Source organism: Brienomyrus brachyistius, chromosome 7, assembly GCF_023856365.1.
Source record: "Brienomyrus brachyistius isolate T26 chromosome 7, BBRACH_0.4, whole genome shotgun sequence".
NCBI classification, from domain to species: Eukaryota; Metazoa; Chordata; class Actinopteri; order Osteoglossiformes; family Mormyridae; genus Brienomyrus; species Brienomyrus brachyistius.
This window is the reverse complement of record NC_064539.1, coordinates 25,657,232-25,677,396: the sequence shown is the minus strand read 5'-3', so window position 1 is coordinate 25,677,396 and position 20,165 is coordinate 25,657,232. Positions and strand designations below refer to the sequence as shown.

The window sequence follows — 20,165 nt, the reverse complement described above, 5'->3', positions numbered from 1 at the left end:
CCTCTTGGATGTAGATATGCAGTTCAACATCTGAACGTCTGTCTGGGGGAACTTTTTGAACCCCTGTAGACATGCAAGGCAGGTGCAGGATTCGATATTGGATGTTGAGAAGACGTCATAAAAATGACGTCTTAAAAACTTTCATTCTGTCTCCTCATGGTACGTCTTTTCAACGTCTGACAAGAAGTTCAAAAGATGTATTTATAAAACGAATCTTTTCTCAGCGGGTACCCTGAAGTCTTCCTGTATTCCTACTTGCACCACAACGCCAGTTGTATAGACAATATATTAAGCAATATAAGGTTAATTCTATTTACATTAAATTCTAGTTTACAATAATATAAAATAAAATGCTTAGTCTAGCATGTGTCATAAAGGATTAGTGTACCTGTCTGAGTCATGCACTGTGTACAAACCATCTGTACTCTTTGGACTGTATGGGCACACCTATCTGAGACAATTATAAAATCCGGTAGCCCTAGGGAATTTTCCAGGAACATTAATGGTTAAAACGGAGAAGTTAGTGACATCTGAAATGAGACAGCATCTCTTCCTATTTGCAGTCCAAATTCTTATGTTAAGAACATGGAACAAACCGAAGACACCATTGCGACTTGTTTAAGGACACGTTCCCCTTTAAGAGCGAAGACTAAACCGGAAGTGACGCCATCCCGGCCTCCACCTGCGACATGTCAACATAGAGGCTGGGGGCTGCACGGCCTACTGTCTTGCCAGGAAGTTGAAGTTGGAGGCGACTTATTAAGTACTGCAGGTCTCCTGCTTTATTTCGCTTTTGTTACGGTAAAACTTCCTTCCAGTTATTTGAGGGTTTTAAGATTTTGAAGTTGGCTTAAATCTCAGCTTAGTTACTTTTAGTACCATCTTGGAACACTATACTGCGAAGTGTACTCTTAGCCCATCGGCTAACTAGTTAGCTGGAGTTTCCTTAATATTAAATCCTAATATTGTCACGAATAACAGAGAGGGAAAATCACGCAACTCCGGCAGGTTGACTACTTTTGTAAATGTTTTTCTTTTCGCCATTCTGTAGATAGCCAGCAGGTGCCAAGCTAAGTAATTGCTATTGGGATTACGTTTCATATTTATGGGACTGAGTTGTGAGGTGTCACGGCTATCTAACAATGCCGCTGAATTAAGTAAACTTACATGTTAATATCTGTATTAGCCGATATCTGTGTATATGTACCAAATGTATGTACGTATAAATATATCGGTGATATGAGGAATACTTTTTGTTTCACTCTGGGATTTGGTATATTCATCATGTAAGTTTCGTTTAAAACAAAAATAAAAGATGGTTCTTTAAAAGGTCGATAAATATGACCTTGTTGATCATGTGTGTTTACAGCTGCACTTCCAGTAGCCCCTGCTGTGCGTATGCCCCTCCCAACTTCATGGTTAAACCGCTACAGGGACTAGGGACTCGCCATGGCCTGTGCAGAGGATCAGAGCGAGAAGTAAAGAGACACACTCTCACCTGTGTGTGTGTGTGTGTGTGTGTGTGTGTGTGTGTGTGTGTGTGCTGGGTGGGGGGCTGGGTGTTTCGTGGATGTTTCTGTATGTCACCTTTGTTTATTTACTTCTGGACATTATGCTTAAACTCCCCCGTTATAATTAGTGTGGTTCCAGCTTACTGTAGGTGAGCCATTGAGTCTGCTAAGTTTGTCACACATGTAGCCATCTCTCCTATCCCCTGATGAGCATTGCCATGCAGGCACTGCTGGGTGTGCTTTGCCACTGAGCGGGAGGACCGGGGTGCAGAGTGGGTGAGCCCATGTCGCTGCCGGGGCTGCACCAAGTGGATCCACCAGGCTTGCTTGCAGCGGTGGCTGGATGAGAAGCAAAAGGGCAACGGCACCGGGGCAGTCAGCTGCCCGCAGTGCGGCACTGAATACCGCATCGTGTTTCCCAAAATGGGTATGGCCCACGGAATCACCGCGTTATTGGTTCTGTTCCTCTCTTCATCACTGTCTTTTCCAAAGTCTGTACATTAGGGATTCTCCATGGTATTTTATTCCATTGAATTCAGCAGCTGCAGATATTGGAGGATTAATCTACAGTTGCATATAACTAGTGTCTGATTTATACCTAATTACTAGGTTAAGTGATGAAGAGTCTGAACAGTCACTTAAGGAATGTTGGTAAACGCTGAAGTCGAGTGTAAAATGTTGCAGTTACTGAACAGGAAGTGGACTAAACTTCTGTACCCCTGCCTTCCACCACAGGGCCCCTTGTGTGTTTCCTCCAGCAGGTGGACCGAACCCTGTCCAGAGCCAGCCCATTCGCAGCAGCTGGAGTGGTAGTGGGCACCGTCTACTGGTCAGCAGTGACATATGGCGCCGTCACAGTCATGCAGGTGTTTCATGGGAACAGATGAGTTACTACTGGGGTGCTTGGTCTGGTTGTTTTGGAGCCACTGGAATCCCGTCCGATGTTACTGGGCAGCCAGTCCTGTAAGTCACATGTATTAACAGGCTTCCTGTTCATTTTCTGTGCTTCCAGGTGGTTGGACACAAGAAGGGGTTGGATGTTATGGAGCGGGCCGATCCCCTGTTCCTGCTCATGGGCCTGCCCACTATACCAGTCATATTGGTCCTGGGAAAGATGATCCGCTGGGAGGACTACGTGGTCCGGCTGTGGCAGAAGCACTCCACCAAGCTGCAGCTTCTCCTCCCTGGTGACTAGTTGGGATCCTCTTGGTGGATCGATGAGCCCTGGATTTACATATGAGGAATGTTATGACTTAAGCTGAATATTCAGCTGTGCTTCTGCAGCACATGCCAGTCCATAAATGTACTGCCTGGAATGACATAAGTAGAATGATTCAGCAGCCAGCCTGACCACCCCTGTGATAACTAGATAGATGGGTAGTTAAACTAGATCAGATGAGTAGTTAAATGGAGGATGCTTGAATCTGGCATGTCACTCAGCTGACATGGTGGTGCCAAATTCCACAGGGACAATAGTGAATGATTCGTGGTTGAGAGCCCCCTGTCTTCCTCTCCAGGGTTCGGGCGGCCATTGCCACGTGTGCCAGCCGACGCAGGCTACAGCAGCGACCACCTGTCTGTGTCACGCACGCTGTGTGGTGCCTTGGTCTTTCCCACTATCGCTAACCTGGTCGGCCGCCTTGTGTTCAGAAGGATTCCTTCAAGCCTGCAGCGCACAGTTCTGGTGAGGGGTGGTCCTGGGATGGAGGGTTGAGCACTGGGCTGTTATCAAGCCATGTGACAAAGTGTTGGATGTTCTCCACTATATATGGAGACTTGGAAGAATACCATACGCTAGGGTTCTTTTTTTTAACCTTCTTTCATTCCTTCCAAATGAGAATAGCCCACCGCTAGGGTCCCCTTTAGCATTAATGCATGATCTTATAAAAACATGCTTTGCTTTGGGGATGATGTCATTATGGTGACTAGTAACATTACATAAAGCACATGAGAATGTGACGTCTCACCGGGATGTGAGTGTAAGCTCCCTCGGGACTGCCCCAGGGAACGGCACCCACAGCTTCTGCGTGCAGATGATGAAGAGGCAGAACAGGAGGGCATTTTGAATTTTACAAAACATTTCTATAGACCCACAGCTGAAACCTCTTGCCCATTTAGTATAACTTATGGAGTGTTTCTCCATTAGACGTTCAGTCTAATCCGCCGTTGCTAATAATGTGACAGACGTCTCGCACTATATAGAGACTAGGAATGCTGGCATGTGCCTATCAGTGATTTCCAATCCGGTTTTCGGGGACCCTTAGATGCTCCACGTTTTTGTCCCCCCCCCAAGGTTGAGAAACGCTGTTTTAAACAGCGACTGATATAAAAAAAGAAGGCAGTTGATGTAAACTGATAGCAGTAACCTGGAATGCAGCTGCCCATCTGTCCACCCTTTCAGGGAGGGATCGCCTTTGTGATCATCAAGGGTATCCTGAAGGTGTACTTCAAACAGCAGCAGTACCTCATCCAAGCCAACAGACACATCCTCAACTACCCGGAGAGGGATGGCTCAGACGGGCAGCCCCATGAGGACAATGATGACAGCAGCAATGAGTAAAAGCAAAAGCACCCCCTACTGTCCCTGTAAAGAATGATCTGGCCTTTTTCTCCTTACAGCTGTGTAAATGCACACTAATTCTGTACATTTAATGAATGTTTATGAATGTTTTGGGGTTTTTTTTTTTTTTAAAGTGTAAAGCCTTTATTGTTTTAGTGAAAAGGTTTATTAAAATTGTGATTGTTTAGCCCTTGTGTCTTGGTTTTGTGATACCTCTTCATGGATCAACATTTTGCTCAGCAGTTGTTGTGTCCAGATTGATGCGCAAGTAAGAGCCGCGTCAGCCAGCATCTGTGGAGCTGTTGGGGTTAGAAGCTTTGCTCACTCTGCCAGCCACAGGAACTCAAGCAGTAACTTTCCAGTCATGCGCACAGAGTCCTGACTTACAGAGCCTCTTACTGCCAGAGGCGTTGGGACAGACATGCTATGGATGTCATTCTTGTAGGTCTTGTCTGTAATTTCCTTAGCTCTTCTGCAGGAATATGGAATTATGTTATGAAATATCATTTCTAACTGCAGTATTAGTAGTGATGCATTAATGGTTTTATTAATAAGTTGATGTAGACGCCTTCATTTAGATTAATCTTAAATCAAAGTGGTAATGGGTTAGAGTTGTTTTCGAGACACCTGGACTATTTATGAATTGCTTTTTATGAGTGGAATACTGTGGTTCACAATATGCTGATCAAAAGGGTGTTGGACATGGATGAGGTTGTTAAATATGTTGTACATTTGATGCAGTATTGATTTTTGCCAATAGATGTCATTACATCTTGGATTGGAGACAAGGTCTCAGAGGGCAAGGGTGCTGGGTTTAACATATGCAGTTCTTAACCCAGCCATGTAATGTGTAATTCATTCTCTGACATAACTATTTGTGGCACACTCATAACTCTTGCTCAGCCTGGGTTGTGTTAGCCAAGCCTGCGGTTTATAAATTAATTAGATTGAAGCATGTATGCATAAAGGTAGATAATATGATACTCTTAATATTTAGGTTTTTTTTTCAGAGGATTTATTTAGCATTTGGAGAACTGAGGCAAGAAGTAGCTTTGAACAAGCAGAGATGTTATTTTATTTGAGCGGGCATTTAACAAAACAAACACCAGCCATCCCCACATAGGTGACCACAGTCTGACATATAATGGACAGGAATGAGGTTGCTGTTTGCTTTTTTTTGCACCCATTGATTTCAGCAAATTAATATATGAGTAATGATGCCGCATGGGTAATGCTCCAAATCTCAGTTAAAAAACAAAGGATTGTGTTATCTGGACGTCCCCATTGTTGCATTAACTCCGTTTCTACGATATTATCCCCTATATGTATTTGTTAATATCCCCACTCTGTGGATCTGTATGCCTGATAATCTTGTTTTTAAGTAAGGAATACTTTAACCCTGACCTAACCTCAATGTGGTCTTTTGTGTGGCTGTTGTGGTGTAAAGAGGGCATCGGTGGTGTAAGACAATGCATAAGATAAAAAAGCCATTGCCCTTTCACTAGCTTGTCAAGTAAATAACGGGTCAGTGGTAAGACACAATCAAAAGGTTTGCTCTGTCTGTTTGCAATCGCAGAAAGCAGGGAAATGAATTTCTGTTTGAAAGGGCCAGAACCTTTGTGGCCTTTTTGCACTTTTATGTTAAAGTGTTGCGATGGGCTGGCCCCCCGTCCTGGGTTGTTCCCTGCCTCGTGCCCATTGCTTCCGGGATAAGCTCCGGACCCCCCGCAACCCAGTAGGATAGGCAGTTTGGAAAATGGATGGATGTGTTTCATGTGTTTGTTCATCTAATCCAGCATAAATCCAATTTTGGAAAGGAAGGGTAATGGACAGAGGTAATGCTGGCTCCGCCCAGAGCAGCGATGAAGGAGGGTTCTTCAGGGTTTCGGGATACGTCCTGATGGCTGTACTGCCAAGGGCCCATAACAAGCAGGCCAGGCAGACAATGTTGCATTGTACCAAAAGCGGCACCTCGATGTCTTCCAACGCTACACAAGCCAGGTGGAGAAGCTGTCTCCTTGCTGCCAGGATAACAACCAGGCCAGGAAGGAGCGGCAGAGAATGTACGCAGCCCTCCAGATTTTCAGGACTCTGGTGGAGAGAGCAGCTACCTCAGAGTACACATCTGACATGGACAACCCACACGTCCACATTTGTGTAGAAAGCTAGACCGTATCTCCTGAAGCAGCTGAGGAACTTCAAAATCACCTCAGTCTTGCAGAAGACCTTCTACGGCACTACCATGGCATCGGTGCTTTCTTGCAGTGTCCCTGCCTGGTACGGCAGCTGCAGCTCCGAGGACCACAGATCCCACAGACGGTGATGCGGTGCACAGACTGAATCACCAGGACAAAACCTTCCACCCTGTTGGACATCTATATCCACATTCTGGGTCAAGAGCATTAAGCATCATCAGCGATACTCTCCACCCATATCATAAACTGCTCTAGTCACTGTGCTGAGGTAGGCGCCTTCAGAGCCTCACTGAGAGGCTGAGGAGAAGCTTCTACCCCCTGGACATTAGGATCATTAACAACACCAAGTAATATAAGTTGTAAATGCAGCCTGCACTTATATAGTTATTTTCAAATATTTTCTTATAACCTATATCCTTCTACCTTGTTAACTGGAGTCTGTAGCTGCTGGTGTACCTCAGTTCATTCATGTGACAAAAATCTTGAATCTTCAAGAGCTCCCCATTGTCTGGGGGTGTCTCACTTGGACACCAGCATTCCATTTAGAATCACGAGTATCATTTAAGGGGAGGTGGCGTGAGACTGAGCAGGTTGGGAGGCAGTTCAAATCCCAGCATCAGCAGAATGATTTCACCATTGGCTTCCTGAGCAAAGCCCTCAATCTCCAATTGTGTCTGATTCAGCATATGAATAGTTCTTATGGAGGGTGAAACGTGACTTAAAAATAAATACATCAACCAATAAATACACTGTTGGCAGAAATAAGCAAAAAACATGAAATGAATACATGAAAAAGACTTTTTATGCCAAAGATTATTTATTCATTTATTTCTTTCCAGATTTATTTATTAACAACACAGATACTGTATAGACACTTGCCAGTTTATAACGTCGTTATAATAATAGTGTTAAGCGGTGTTAAGTGGTGCGCTTGTAATTGGACATCAATTGGAAACTAGCTGCACTGGAGCCTAGCTGCACTTCTGCCTAGTATGTTTGGTATGTGATATATGCCTCACTTGTACATCACTTTGGACAAAAGTGTTGGCCAAATAAAAGTAAATGTAAATGTAGTGCAGTATCGTGATTCTGAACTGATTCTGATTCTGAACTGCTTATTGTGGATACAACTGCATTGTGGATGCATTATTGTCATATTTGCCCCCAAAAGATGCATCCCTAGTGTTTAGAATACAATGTTGTCCCTGGATCTTTGTTTCATTCGGAATCAGAGCAATGAAAACTCGCTAGGTTCAAAAGCTGCAGACTTGAATCTGAAAAGACCTACGGGAGCCCCGTGACTCAGAGTACTGCAGACAGAAGGTGGTTTGTCAAGGGCAGCTATGTGCTATCATGAAGGGGAACAGGCCACTGCGCAAGGTTAAGCTCGCACTTACAGTAAGTGTGAGACCAGCTGAAGGTATACAGAGCTGAGGGAAACAAGCCAAAGAATGCAAGAAACATTCGCACCAGCATCTTTCTCTTTTTCGAGTCCCTTAACAGATTCTTAACAAATATGTGAACATCATTTACATCTTTTACACATAGTTTTTATGATTTTTCACTTGCTCTTCACTTACACAAATGTTCCCTTTGTGTTTTCCAAGGCTTCTCCCAACAGCCTGAAGACATGGTGACTTCTGTGTCTCTTACTTGCTAGTAGTGTATGATTTTGTGTGTGAATGCACAAAGTAAATTAAATATCTAGGTGACAACCCATGAAATTTACAATAGTTCATACAACGAATTATGTTTTTGTATGATTTTTCTTATTATATTTACCAGAATATATAACTGCAAAGTCACTGTTCTTCAATATATCCAGCTAAATGATTATACGGTCACACTGATAACACCATCATTGAATTCTGTTGAAGGGCAGCACTAAAAGGCAGCTCACAGCGAGCAAACAGTCAGCAGGCTCCCTTGTAGAGCCCCTTAGATACTCACGATCAAGCTTTTACTGCACGTTTAGACACGACACACGGAGAGGTGCAGAGAATATGTAAAATATTACTTAATATACAACACAAGCCTATTAAACAAATGTATAACAGATATATGAATATAATAATACTCCCTAAATCCAAGTACCTTTAACAGCAGTCTTCTGTGTATACAGCACTGCTGCGGGGAAAAATTTTCTCATAGCAAAAAAATACTTCGGTTTTATATAGCACAGCTAGTCTGGCGTCAGACCAGCAAAGGTCTTGAGTAATAAGCATCCAGGAGCTAATGAGTGCCACACAGCCAACTGCCATTCCAGTTTTTTGGATATAACAGTCCTGCCACTCCCACACAAATCATAAGGGGGTTCCGCACATGTTCTGGGTTTTGCTATAGCCTTGGCAAATCGCAGCACCATGACCAGATGACAGATACGTCTGAGTTGGGTACGAACTTGCCTTGAAGTTAACATTGATTACACAGTGCAGCTTACATCACATGGCCCACTCAGTATCAAAAGCCAGTCAGCTGTCAGTCTGTGTCCAGGTGGACACTCTGGAATTACACTGCACAGAGAGAAAAGAAACACCCTTTCATCCAGTTACAGCAGCGAGGTGGGATGGCACGGGGAGACTGAAGTTGCTGCATCTTCACTGGAAAGCTCAGCTGCTTTAGCTGCAGAGAGCCATTCCAGCAACCTGGACGCGGGGGGAACCACAGCCTGCTTCCACCGGCTTAGCAACGTCGGTAGACAGGGTGGAAAGTGGGAAGCTCTCATAGCTCTCCGGTGGCCCCCAACGGCGGCGGCCCAGGACTTGCTGGCCGCCCCGGCGATAGTGGCGCAGGATGGCTCCCAGCTCCTTCTTAAAGTTGCTATTGAGGAAGCCATAGATGATGGGGTTGACACAGGTGGAGGCCATGGCCAGCAGGTGACAGGCGGAGAAGACGGCATCGTGCTGGCAGGACCGCAAGGCCTGGTCATTCCAGTCAAATAGGGTGTTGAAGACATGAAGTGGGAGCCAACAGAGGGCAAACGCCACCACGATGCAGACCAGCATGACGTTAATGCGCCGTGCCCGGTCGCTGCCCCGGCCCGGCCCGCCTCCAGCTTTCCGGCGACGCAGCCGCAAGTAGATGTGCAGGTAGCAGAGCAGGATGAGCAGCAGTGGCACACAGTACTGCACGAGCAGCAGCGAGGTGGTGTAGGTTAACCGTTCCTGCTCCGACGGCCAGTTTTCCATGCACACCAGATGGTCCCCAGGGCCGCCGAGGGACAAGCTTACGTTGCGGAACGGGGCATCAGTGAGGACGTGGAATAACACGAAAGGCAGTGAGAGGAGACCAGCCACTGTCCAGATGATGGCTACTGCCAGGTAAGTGTGGCCAGCTACAGGCATCCAGCCTTTGGGATGAATGATGAGCTGGTGGCGTTCCAGTGCGATGAGCACCAGAGAGAAGGCAGAGACAGTGACAGAAGTGCACTGGATGAAGGGTGTGGCCTTGCACAGCGCCTCGCCCAGCACCCAGCGGTCCATTAGCGTGTAGACCACTGTCACAGGCAGGCACACCACACTAATGAGGATGTCAGAGCAGCACAGGTTGGCGATGAGGATGACGGTGACATTGTGGTGCTCCCGTTGATGGGCAATCACCAACACTAGGCAGGCATTGCCTACCAGGCTCATGGCAAGCAAGGCGCTGTAAGCCGCCACCAGGAAGGTGGCGCTACCCACTGAAGGCAGGCACTCGCCACCTGCCCATGCTGTCTCACCCCACGTTCTGCTGGTGTTCATGCCCAAGGAAGTCGTCGTCTCCATGGCACCCTGAGGAAGATTGCTGAGGGGGTCCTTGTGCTCGTTGGGGAGGTTCACCTCAGACCAGGATTTGAGCTGCAGATCGTGGTTTCCCAGGTCCTGTCTTTGCCTCCTTTTATGTAACGAGGTATCCCATCATGCCACAGCAAGCACATACCCTCTGATCGCCTGCGATCTCCTCATGGATGCACCTGCAAGATAAAGCACAGGTACGCCTCTGTCCTGGTGTTTGTCTTTTCCATATGAATGTCTTATTAAATAAAGGATGAGGGGCTGGTTCTGCTCATCCATCCATCCTCCACCTGCTTATCCTGCTTAGGGCTGCGCTGCCGTCCTATTCATTAAGAAGAAAACCATGTTGCGACAATCACAGGACCCAAACAGAAAGCCAATGAAACGGATGATGAACTGTATAGGTTGGATGACTCTGTCAATCAGTGTCACGCTGCTATATCTGCCCTAGAGCTGGAGAAGGTGCCCTTATGTTAATAATAAGTCACAGGCTCAGTAGGCTGTCTATTTCTCTTTCCATGAGCTGGAAGTGACTGGCCCTGGTCCCAGAAGGAAGCTTTTTTCTGTTATTTTATTGTATTGTCTGTGATCCAAGAAAGAGCACATATAGGTAAAAAAGCTAAAAAATGATACATAGTTGGTATTGAGTGTTATGGCGCAAAATGTCATCGTGATTTTTGTTGGTTAGAATCACAATGGTGGCCCCCCCCATCCTGGGTTGTTCCCTGCCTCGTGCCCATTGCTTCCGGGATAGGCTCCGGACCCCCCGCGACCCAGTAGGATAAGCGGTTTGGAAAAGGGATGGATGGATGGAGTTCAAACATCTGTAAAAGTAAATGTAAATGCGATGCTATGTCATGATTCTTGCAATAATTCTAATCCTTTATTCTTATGCAAAAACACCTGTTGAATTTGTTGTAAACTGTCGTCTTTTACTGTTCTGAAATTTTGTACGTGGTGATTATTTTCTTTTGTAGTTCTGTATCGATTGATGCTCGTATGTTTATCTTTGTTTCACGCTGGTGTTCACTTTCATCCGACCCTTATTCTTCCCTACACTGCTGAAATACTTATGATTTAAGCAAGCATTTCATTGTATATAAGTTATATCTTATGATTGAATCAGACGCTAAAGTCAAATGAGTGTTGCTAGGATGCCCTTCTGACCTCTCATTATTACAAACATGCTATTCCTGTACCATCTGCCCTTTGCTGCCTGCCTACCATGGTTTGATGGACACAGATGAGCTGCCTGGAGCTCTGGGTATCGTCTGCTCAATGGTTCTTGCTTCCTCCTGCCCCCCTCGCTTGTGTTATGGATTTAGGCTTGTTTTAATGTTGATCTTTCTGCTGAAAGTTCTCTGCTGGTTGGTTTGCATAGTGTGTTAAGAGCATGAACGACAAAACACCACAGGTAAATTGTTGAGTTTAAAGTGAAGGATGTTTTGTAGGTCCCACCTAACACCTAAATCTCTAGCAAACAACAGACAGTGGTGTCGGGAATAACTGATGATTCCTGCATCAGCAAAATTACACTATTTTCATGGTGTTCCGGAATTTGAAGCAATTACAATGGAGTCATTCCCATTGCCCTTCTAATTGGACGGAACAGGCTTGGGTAGACTTACTAATGATGCAGACATTATTAGCTGGTACAATTCTTGTTCACTTGAATAAACAATTTCATATAATGGTACATAGTGAGTAGCACTGTTGCCTTACACCTCTAGGACTGGGGTTTGAGTTTCCATGCTGGTCCGATGTATGTGGAGTTTGCATGTTCTCCCTGTGCCATGCTAAGGTGAATTGGAGTTGCCATATTGTCCATAGGTGTGTGTGCGTGCATGCACGTGCGTGTGTGCCCTGCAATGGGTTGGTACCCCATCCTGGGTTATTTCCTGCTTTGTGCCTGTAGCTTCCTGGATAGGCTCCAGACTGCTGTGACAAGAAAGCGTGGATGATGGATAGGATCAGGGCCTTCCAGGAAACATGTTAGCTTTCAAATAACATCTCCAGTTAGAGCTACCTTTCGATGTGTTTAATATGGTACCTCCTAGGGCAGCGAAAGAAGGCATGAGAGGCCACACCAAAACTGTCTCCTGCATGAGGTGATAATAAATGCATTTTTAAAGAATGTCTGCACTCCAAACAAAACAATACATCCTGGGAAAAAATGTCATCATCTCCACCTCTTTCTCTTCAATGTGATTTTACACCCATGTGAAAAGTCCGGGAAATAACAGTTGTACTGTAAATGTCAAGAGTTAGGTCTTAACACCCAGATGTTTATGGTGTCTTTCAGAAAATAATAGTCATTTACCTAAAAGATCCTGAACACCACTGTAAGCATTTAGTGGGAAAAGGCTGGATCCACTAAAAGGGACCAACAGCAGTAAAATTAACTCAAAGCAAAGAAAATAAATTTGGAAGAAAAATTTAAAAGAATCTACTATATGTAAAAGTGATGTGTCCCAATGCAATGGGGCACCCAGCAGGTAATGAAAGGCAAGATAATGGTCAATTAGAGCAAAAAATAACTAGTTTCATGTCAGTTTAAGTAACGTGGCACAAAAACAGAAACCCTCTTCACTAGTGAAGCCTTGCTGAGCACCCTCTTCACTACAGATGCTGCAGTTTGCATTTAATTCCGGCAGACTGAGCCCGGATAAAGGGCACCTGTAATCAACTGTTATAGCAAGCCTACCAGTAATGAGCTGTCTTAATCTTTTATTTATGTTTCGGCAGCCCTGATGTAGGGCTTTATTTGGAACTGTTAAATTAATTCACAACAAATGTCTAACTTGAGGCCAAACGGTACCTTTCCAAGGTTAAAAGCCAGAAATCTTATTCCCTAATGTACTTTCGCTAGACTGTCAGAAAAAAAGGACCAATTAATACCGGGGGGGGGGTTCTAGCTACTGAAAAGATCAGGGGCTAAGTCTGTCACGCCCAGTTCGTACGATCCTCGTGTGTGCCACGCCCCCCTGATTATCCACGTGTGCTTCCCTGATCGTGTTCAGCTGTGTCTGATTATTTTCAACCAGTCCTGTCTTTTTAAGTCGATGTCTTGCCTGAGTTCTTCGTCTGTCATTGATGTTAGTCGTCGTCAGATGTTTCCCAGTCCCCGAAACCCGAATAAATCCCTGGTTTCCCTGCTTCTGCCTGATCGCCCAGTCCGTGCGCCTTACCTGCTATCGTCGATCACAACGAAGTCGAGTTTTCCTGGGGCTTGACTTTATTTTTTTATGTTTTGAAGGAAGATTGGCATCAGGGCTAAAATGCTAGGCTAAAAACTGGGGGCTCCAGCCCTGGATGACGAGACCTAACAATACCTATGGCTGGTACCTTTGAGAGGGAGGGTACGATTACTTGTCACTATGGCTGTACCCTTAAGGATCTGCCAATTGTACCCTTGTTGTAGGTAAATGTAGCCTACCTTTTAGTCTAATAAGATACCCAAATAAACTCTTTTTATACCATTGTGTATAAAATATCACGATTTCTTTTCAGGCAGGATCACGATCCACCACCTTATCACGATTTTTTTTCATGTTCATTTTTAAGAGTATTTTGCAACTTAACAGTACAACAAAACTAATTCCCTTATTTTAAAAATGTTCTGATAAGAACTGCAACTGATAGAATGTCCACTGTAGGACTTTAAAGGCAGATCGTATGGAGATGTTTTAATCGTTCACTACCTATTATCGTCCAAATTGCACACCCCTAATTGGGGATACATTACTGTTGTTTGTATCTTGGGGAACAAAACTGTACCAGGGCTGTACCCTTTTTTCTGACAGTATACCATACTCAGACAGCTTCCGTTGTTTCTTCAAGTCATCATTATACACCAGCTTCTTCACACAGTCCAAATATATGCAGTCAGGCTAATCGGTGTCTCTAATTTTTTTTCTATAAGTGTATGTATGCGCCCTGAGGTCGGCCAGCACAATTTCATCCAGGAGATCCTGCACACGTGTGTCCTCCACTGACTAGGATGGCCAGGATAAGAATTTAGAAGATTCTGAGATGATCTTTATTAACCTGTAGCAAAGGAAATATGTCCAGCAAAATGCTAAACTGATTCCTCACGTGTATTTCTTTACCATGTGTTTCTTCAACGATTCAAAAATCCTTTTATTTTTACCAGATTGTTTTAGGTTATGGATCTTTCAAAATTAATAGTTCTGCGAGGTATTTTTAATAATTCCTCTAACCATCGACGCTTTTGTTTATTTTCATCTGTATTTTCCACTGCAATTTACTTCAGGCTTAAACCACATTCATCGCACACCTTGCAATTAAAATTGTACTGGTGTCGATACTTTTCAAAGAGACGTAATTTATGCACGTTGTGTACTCGTTTTAAATATCTCAGCCGAACAACGTTTCTGTAACTGGATTTTATACAGTTTGCGTTTGCTAGCTGGCAGGAGGAATTACACTAACTCCAGTTAAACAATCATTAAGACACCAGGGTTTTAAAGCGGCGGAGCATCGTACAACCCATGCAGTCTTTAATTGTCTCCCCTTTTCAACGTTCCCCGCTAATCTCAATGTGTAACATTCAAGGAACACTTGAAATCCAATTTTAAAACCATATCGTCTACTTATACATTTCCAAATACTCCATATCGTCTACTGTTTTATTTCCAGATACGGCAAGATAAATGTAGTTTTATCTTTCGAAAAGACAATTGTTTACTCGCAGTGGCATTAATGAAATAAAACGTCTAAAACTATTTCACCCCTTCCAGAAAGAATGCTTTAACTTTAAAAAAATTGCTAACGTTTTATTAACATTAAAAACAAAAGATGGTAATTGAAACAATCGCAGAAACGTTCATTTGTTTAGTCTTGTTATTTATAAAATATACAAATTACGCTGATTAACAGAAAAACACATGTCGATTGCTTATTATTTTGGAGTGACTACTGTGATATTAGAACTGATCCATCAATCGTTCAGTACTACAGTTATATAACCAATACTGAGAAATGTGGGTTTTTTAAATTCGTGAGTGTGAAAAACAAATACAAACAATTTGGTAAATTAGGGATTTTAGGTAATCTGAATGTAAAAGCCTCGTGCATAATTTTGCAAGATAATAATGATCAACTACTTTCCATCAGTTCATAAATATCTGTAGGATTGCAATTATCATTACAAAGATGACATAGCCTATGCCCTGCATTAAGACCGATGAGCGTTTATGCAAAGCCCTTAACATTCTCATCAGACAGGGTGATTAATCAGAAAGATCCAAGGCAAACTTACCGTCCATCGGTCGACTCGCTACGACACTTCACAAAGCGCCATCCGTGCGGGAGAAGAGCAGTTTCCAGGCACAAAGGTTAGTTTTAGGTGAGGAGCGAAGGGAGGAGTTCTTCACTTCAGTGTTCTGGTCCTTGTTAATGACTGGCGAATAGCATGATTTGAAGAGCCTTTATCTTTAAGGGCAACTTTACGGGTAAAACATGCAGTTACAGTTTTTCTCGATGACTTGGGCACATTTCGTGAATCACAGGCTACTTAACATTCTCGAGACTATAACAGCATTTCACAAAACAGTTCATGCATTCAGCAAAGCACCACAGTCAGTACCATCAAAATGTAAAGTACATGCAGCACCGTTCCACAGTTTTTCTCAATTGCTCTCGGTCCATTTTTTAAAATCTACATAACTCTCACAACTATAAAAGCATCTGAAGTAATTATAGGCATTCAGGCCTAAGTGACAGGCATGAATTGCAGATTTGAGATTTATGCGGCTGATGACAAGCAATTTCTGTATTTTTGAACTATTGTCCTTATCTTATACTTCACCACTGAATGAACCTTTCAGTCAACTGCATTAATTTCTTGGTTGCACCTAGAAATTCAGTTTATAAAAGTCATGCACAGAATTGGTGAGAAAGGGCAGCACCCACCAGGGATGAGTCTGACTTACTGCTGGCAATGCAGACCAAACTCTCGCTCCAGTGAAGCAGGGACCTAGTAGCCTTTGATAGCGGGCCCCGCACCTCCTAGTGTACACATGTAGATTGGTTACACAAACTCCCCTGGACCCTCTAGAATCATTGTGAGATTTCTGAAGAGCTGGTCCACTGTTCCACGTCCAAGACAGAATCTTCATTGCTCCTCCTGGCAAGGTTGTTGTTAAAGATTTTGGGCCCCATGAAAGCATATCATATTGGGCCCCCCAGGCCAGACCAATCCAGTTATTTTCCAAATATTTTAGGACCCCTCTCACCCAGGGGAATCGTCCTAACTCCCCCCACCTTACGGCACCCCTGCCTCCTGGATCCAAGTTTTGACTAATGGGTGGATTCTCCTCTCCTGTACACTGGCATTGACTTTGCCTAGGAGGCTGAGGAGTGTGACCCCCCCTAAAGTTGGAACACACCCTCTGCTCCCCTTTCTTAATAATCTGTAGCACCGCCCCAAGTTGCAAATCCAGAGGCGCTGTCCTTGACTTGACGGATAGCTGAGTGGAGGTTCCACACATGTACTCATTAAAATCTCTTAGAACACTTATTCTACCTCACTAGCTCTTATGGACTCAACACAACATTTCACGACCAATCTGCCCTTGGCTGTGGATAAACACCATCTTGGCATACAGACAGCATAACAAATGAAGTCTCTTCTGCCGGTCACACAGAAGGTACATGCTCTGGAATAAGTGTGATGAGATGAGATGCCGTATTGTATACACGAGTCTCTACACACACATAATTAAAATGCATATTTTTTTGCGGATTTTTTCATTGAAAGTGATATACAGTTTGGTCAGACAGTTCCTGGAGCAATTGGGGGAACCTTTATCGAGGGCTCAAAAGTGACGTTATTCTGCCGAGCACAGGATTTGAACTGGCAACCTTCTCATCAGCTTGTTGTCTCAGGCCACACCCTGCCAAAAACTGATTTCCAGAACGTTGATGTGCAGCAGTAAACAACCAATGAAATTCAAGATGATCCAACTCTATTAATCCCAGTGTGGGCCAGAAGCAGCCATACATGGGAGTTAGAGGTGTTACCTCCACAGGTCGGATTAAAGGGCTGTCAGTCCACGCAGAATTTATCTCTGTAATCACAGTCATTAACTGGAAATGGACACATCTTTGGCTCTTCCAGGATATAAATAACAACACATTAGCATTTAAATGATCTCCACCTTCGCGCTCAGATTCAATTTCCCTAGCTTGATTAAATACATATTTCTACACTGAAAGAGAACCAAATGATTAATCGCTCTGTACCACATTTTGTTTAGGATTAAATCACAAAGGAGAAGTGTGTAGTAAGATTCTGTTCAATTACAGGTGTATAAATATATGCCAAGTGCAGATTTGTACTGAAGGAGCTGCTATATGTATATGAAATGTAATTACCTTTGTCGCTTTTTTATTTTCTAGGGGAGAACATTAGAGATTACAGCTAACCGATACATTTTCATGTTTATTATACTACGTCTTGTGTCAATGTCACTAAAGAGCAAATTATTGGAAAGACAAACGAAGAAATCAAGAGAGGCAGAGAGAAGGAAATAGAAGAGGAGTTGGCTTGTGAATGTGTTGTCGGCATCTTGGGTGGTCAGTCAAGCAAGCAGCAGAGAGGAAGCAGATCTGAGGTTGAAACGCGGCTCTCTGTTTGAAGGACTTGAAACATGAGCGTTAGCTGCTGCAGGTGCCCTTGAAACACACTGGCGCCTGTTAATATTAAAACATTAATTAAAATGCTGGACCGGATGGCCACTGGTGGTTCATTCTTTGTGATTTAAATCCTGTGTCTGTGATGTTAATTGGTTGGCAGAAAAATATACCCATATGGATAAATTGCACGTGTCCAGTGTGAGGACCCTGTTATGCATGAAAAAGTCCTATGAAAAAGAAATGTAGCTTGTGCTGCTAGTCTGCAGAGCTACTCAAAGCAAAACTGCACTGTGTAATAGTGTGATAGTCCTCTCTGCAGAGAGCCCTGTACAGGAGCCCAACGCACCCAGCGGCTTCTGGTCCTGAAGTTCTGCTGGAGAGCAAGAAGCAGCACCTGCCATAAGTTCACTAGGAGAAATGATCTGGTCCATTGCAGCTGGCGATGCAGATTAAATGCGGAGACAAAGCAGTTAACATGAGCAGTTTCACAGGTGTGACCCTCGTCTTCATGCCCTCTCCCCAGTATCTACACCCACAGAACATCTTGATCAGTCTGAAGGTTACTGAATATAATGAATGGTGGAAATAAAAATCCAGCTTTGATCCTTATATTTGATTCTTGGTTATTCAACCATTTAAACAAATCAGCCGTAATACTGAAGCCACTGACCGGTTGAAATTAATAACATTGATTATCTCGTTACAATGGCACATGTCAAGGGTGCCATTATATATTAGGCAGGTGAATGGTCAGTTCTTGAAGCTGAAGTGTTGGAAGCAGGAAAAATGGATAAACGTGGAGATCTCAATGACGTTGACAAGGGACAAATTATGATGGCTAGACGACTCGGTCAGAACATCTACAAAACAACAGGTCTTGTGAGGTACCCCCCCGTATGCAGTAATCAGTACCTACCAAAAGTGGTCCAACCTAGGCCAGCCAGTGAACCAGTGATGGGGTCATGGGCACCCAAGGCGGAAATCTGTGAAATTTATTCCTTGCTAGATATCCCAGTCAACTATAAGTGGTATTATTGCAAAGTGGAAGCAGTTAGGAAAAACATAAATTCAGCCATGAAGTGACAGGCCACATAAAATAACAGAGCAGAGTCATGGACTCAGATGAGGCTCGTAGTGCGTAAAATTCTCCAAAATTCTGTTGACTCAATAACCACAAGGTTCCAAACTTCCTCTGACATTAACTCCAGCATAAAAACAGTGCTTGGGGAGCTTCATGAAACAGGTTTCCAGGGCTGAGCAGCTGCATGCAAGCCTCACATCACCAAGTGCAATGTCAAGCCCCCCCCACACACACACGTTATATTCAACACTTATAGGGCCATGCTTAAGTGCCGAATAGTACAATCACTCTGCCAGCCATAGGATTTGAACAAGCAACCTTCCAATTGAAGGCACAGAGCCAAACACTATTAACATACACGGTATTTATTACGTAATAATAATCAGGTCCTGTAGTTTATATTAGGCTTGCGGCACAGTGATGTAAATACTCTAAAGACGGACGCACAGTTTACTGTAGCGGTCTTAAAGGAAGAATGTTTTCCTTTCTTTTTAGAGAGAAAATAGTGCCCTCGCGTGTTCATATATGAGATGTACAGTAATTTATTTCGAGGAAATAAGACCCAGTTCATTGGAAAAGGACCATAATTTCATAGTAAATGAAGAACTGATGAACATGTCAGCCTAAAGGGAGGACATTGTCAGAAAGTGCATACAGGTCGCTTGGAGTTATCATCGACGAGACGGCAGCTAGAAGGAATATTTTACAAGTACATTGCATGTGTTAAGGTTACTTTAAGTAAAATGGTCTTTATTTTTTATAATATTTTATGTACTCAAGCTATTTCTCTATTAGCAATTGAGTTATTTAGTTCAATAATTATTTTAGTTCAATGTATTATTTTACAGTACGAAATATTCTGGCGTTATTGATCTTTTATTAAAAAAAACATTTTAAATATATAATTGTATTGTTTTATTTTTGTACAAATTAATGCGGTCGAGCGCAGCGCAAATAGCATGACTTTCCAGAATAGGGACTGTCGCTACAGGACCTGAATCAACCGTGGATGTGAGAGGCGCATGCGCTAAAACTAATCTAAAACTAAAAACAAATACCTAAAACTGAAAACGAACTTAAAGCAAGCCAAATACAAAAACATATATGTCCAAGTTCCCGTGAGGGGCTATGACAGTGACAATACAGACAATTAAATGTAATCAGTCATTTTGTGAAAATGTATGCAAAAAACGTAAGATGAGCCTTAAATTTTGTAAGACCGCAGGTTTGGCAGATTGGCAGCGCATGCGCGACTCAAATCCACGGTTAACGTGAAGATCCTATGGCGACCATAGGTTGGAGACAGGGAGGGAAACACGTGACATTTTATACGTCAAAATCAAGCGACTAAAACATAACTAATTGTGCGACGCGGTGGTTCCTTTC

The 20,165-nt window shown here is 43.5% G+C and overlaps 2 protein-coding genes across 4 annotated transcripts; one reads left to right on the top strand and one right to left on the bottom strand.

Moving 5' to 3' along the window:
• Positions 1-642: 642 nt before the first annotated feature.
• Positions 643-7,251, top strand: marchf5l (membrane-associated ring finger (C3HC4) 5, like). 3 transcript variants are annotated; one of them, XM_049021411.1, is made up of 7 exons: positions 643-772; positions 1,370-1,478; positions 1,736-1,938; positions 2,247-2,377; positions 2,524-2,698; positions 3,029-3,195; positions 3,913-7,251. In XM_049021411.1, exons 2-7 carry the CDS (start codon positions 1,450-1,452, stop codon positions 4,069-4,071), a joined length of 864 nt encoding a protein of 287 aa, XP_048877368.1. In that variant the 5' UTR covers positions 643-772; positions 1,370-1,449; the 3' UTR covers positions 4,072-7,251. The 3 variants fall into 3 exon arrangements, with proteins under 3 accessions (XP_048877368.1, XP_048877367.1, XP_048877369.1); XM_049021410.1 differs by having other exon boundaries at positions 646-801; positions 3,913-7,250; XM_049021412.1 differs by having other exon boundaries at positions 676-763.
• A 1,633-nt stretch (positions 7,252-8,884) lies between these two features.
• Positions 8,885-10,030, bottom strand: LOC125746416 (neuropeptide Y receptor type 1-like). Its single transcript, XM_049020357.1, has one exon. It carries the CDS (start codon positions 10,028-10,030, stop codon positions 8,885-8,887), a length of 1,146 nt encoding a protein of 381 aa, XP_048876314.1.
• Between the last annotated feature and the right edge of the window lie 10,135 nt (positions 10,031-20,165).

What these genes read in the sequence shown, in the direction of transcription:
- marchf5l (XM_049021411.1), top strand. Translation starts at nt 1,450, where the DNA reads ATGGCCTGTGCAGAGGATCAGAGCGAGAA. An exon ending in GCTGCAGCTTCTCCTCCCTG is followed by an intron (nt 2,699 to 3,028) that starts GTGACTAGTTGG and finishes CTTCCTCTCCAG; the next exon opens with GGTTCGGGCGGCCATTGCCA. An exon ending in GCCTGCAGCGCACAGTTCTG is followed by an intron (nt 3,196 to 3,912) that starts GTGAGGGGTGGT and finishes CCACCCTTTCAG; the next exon opens with GGAGGGATCGCCTTTGTGAT.
- LOC125746416 (XM_049020357.1), bottom strand. Translation starts at nt 10,030, where the DNA reads ATGGAGACGACGACTTCCTTGGGCATGAACACCAGCAGAACGTGGGGT.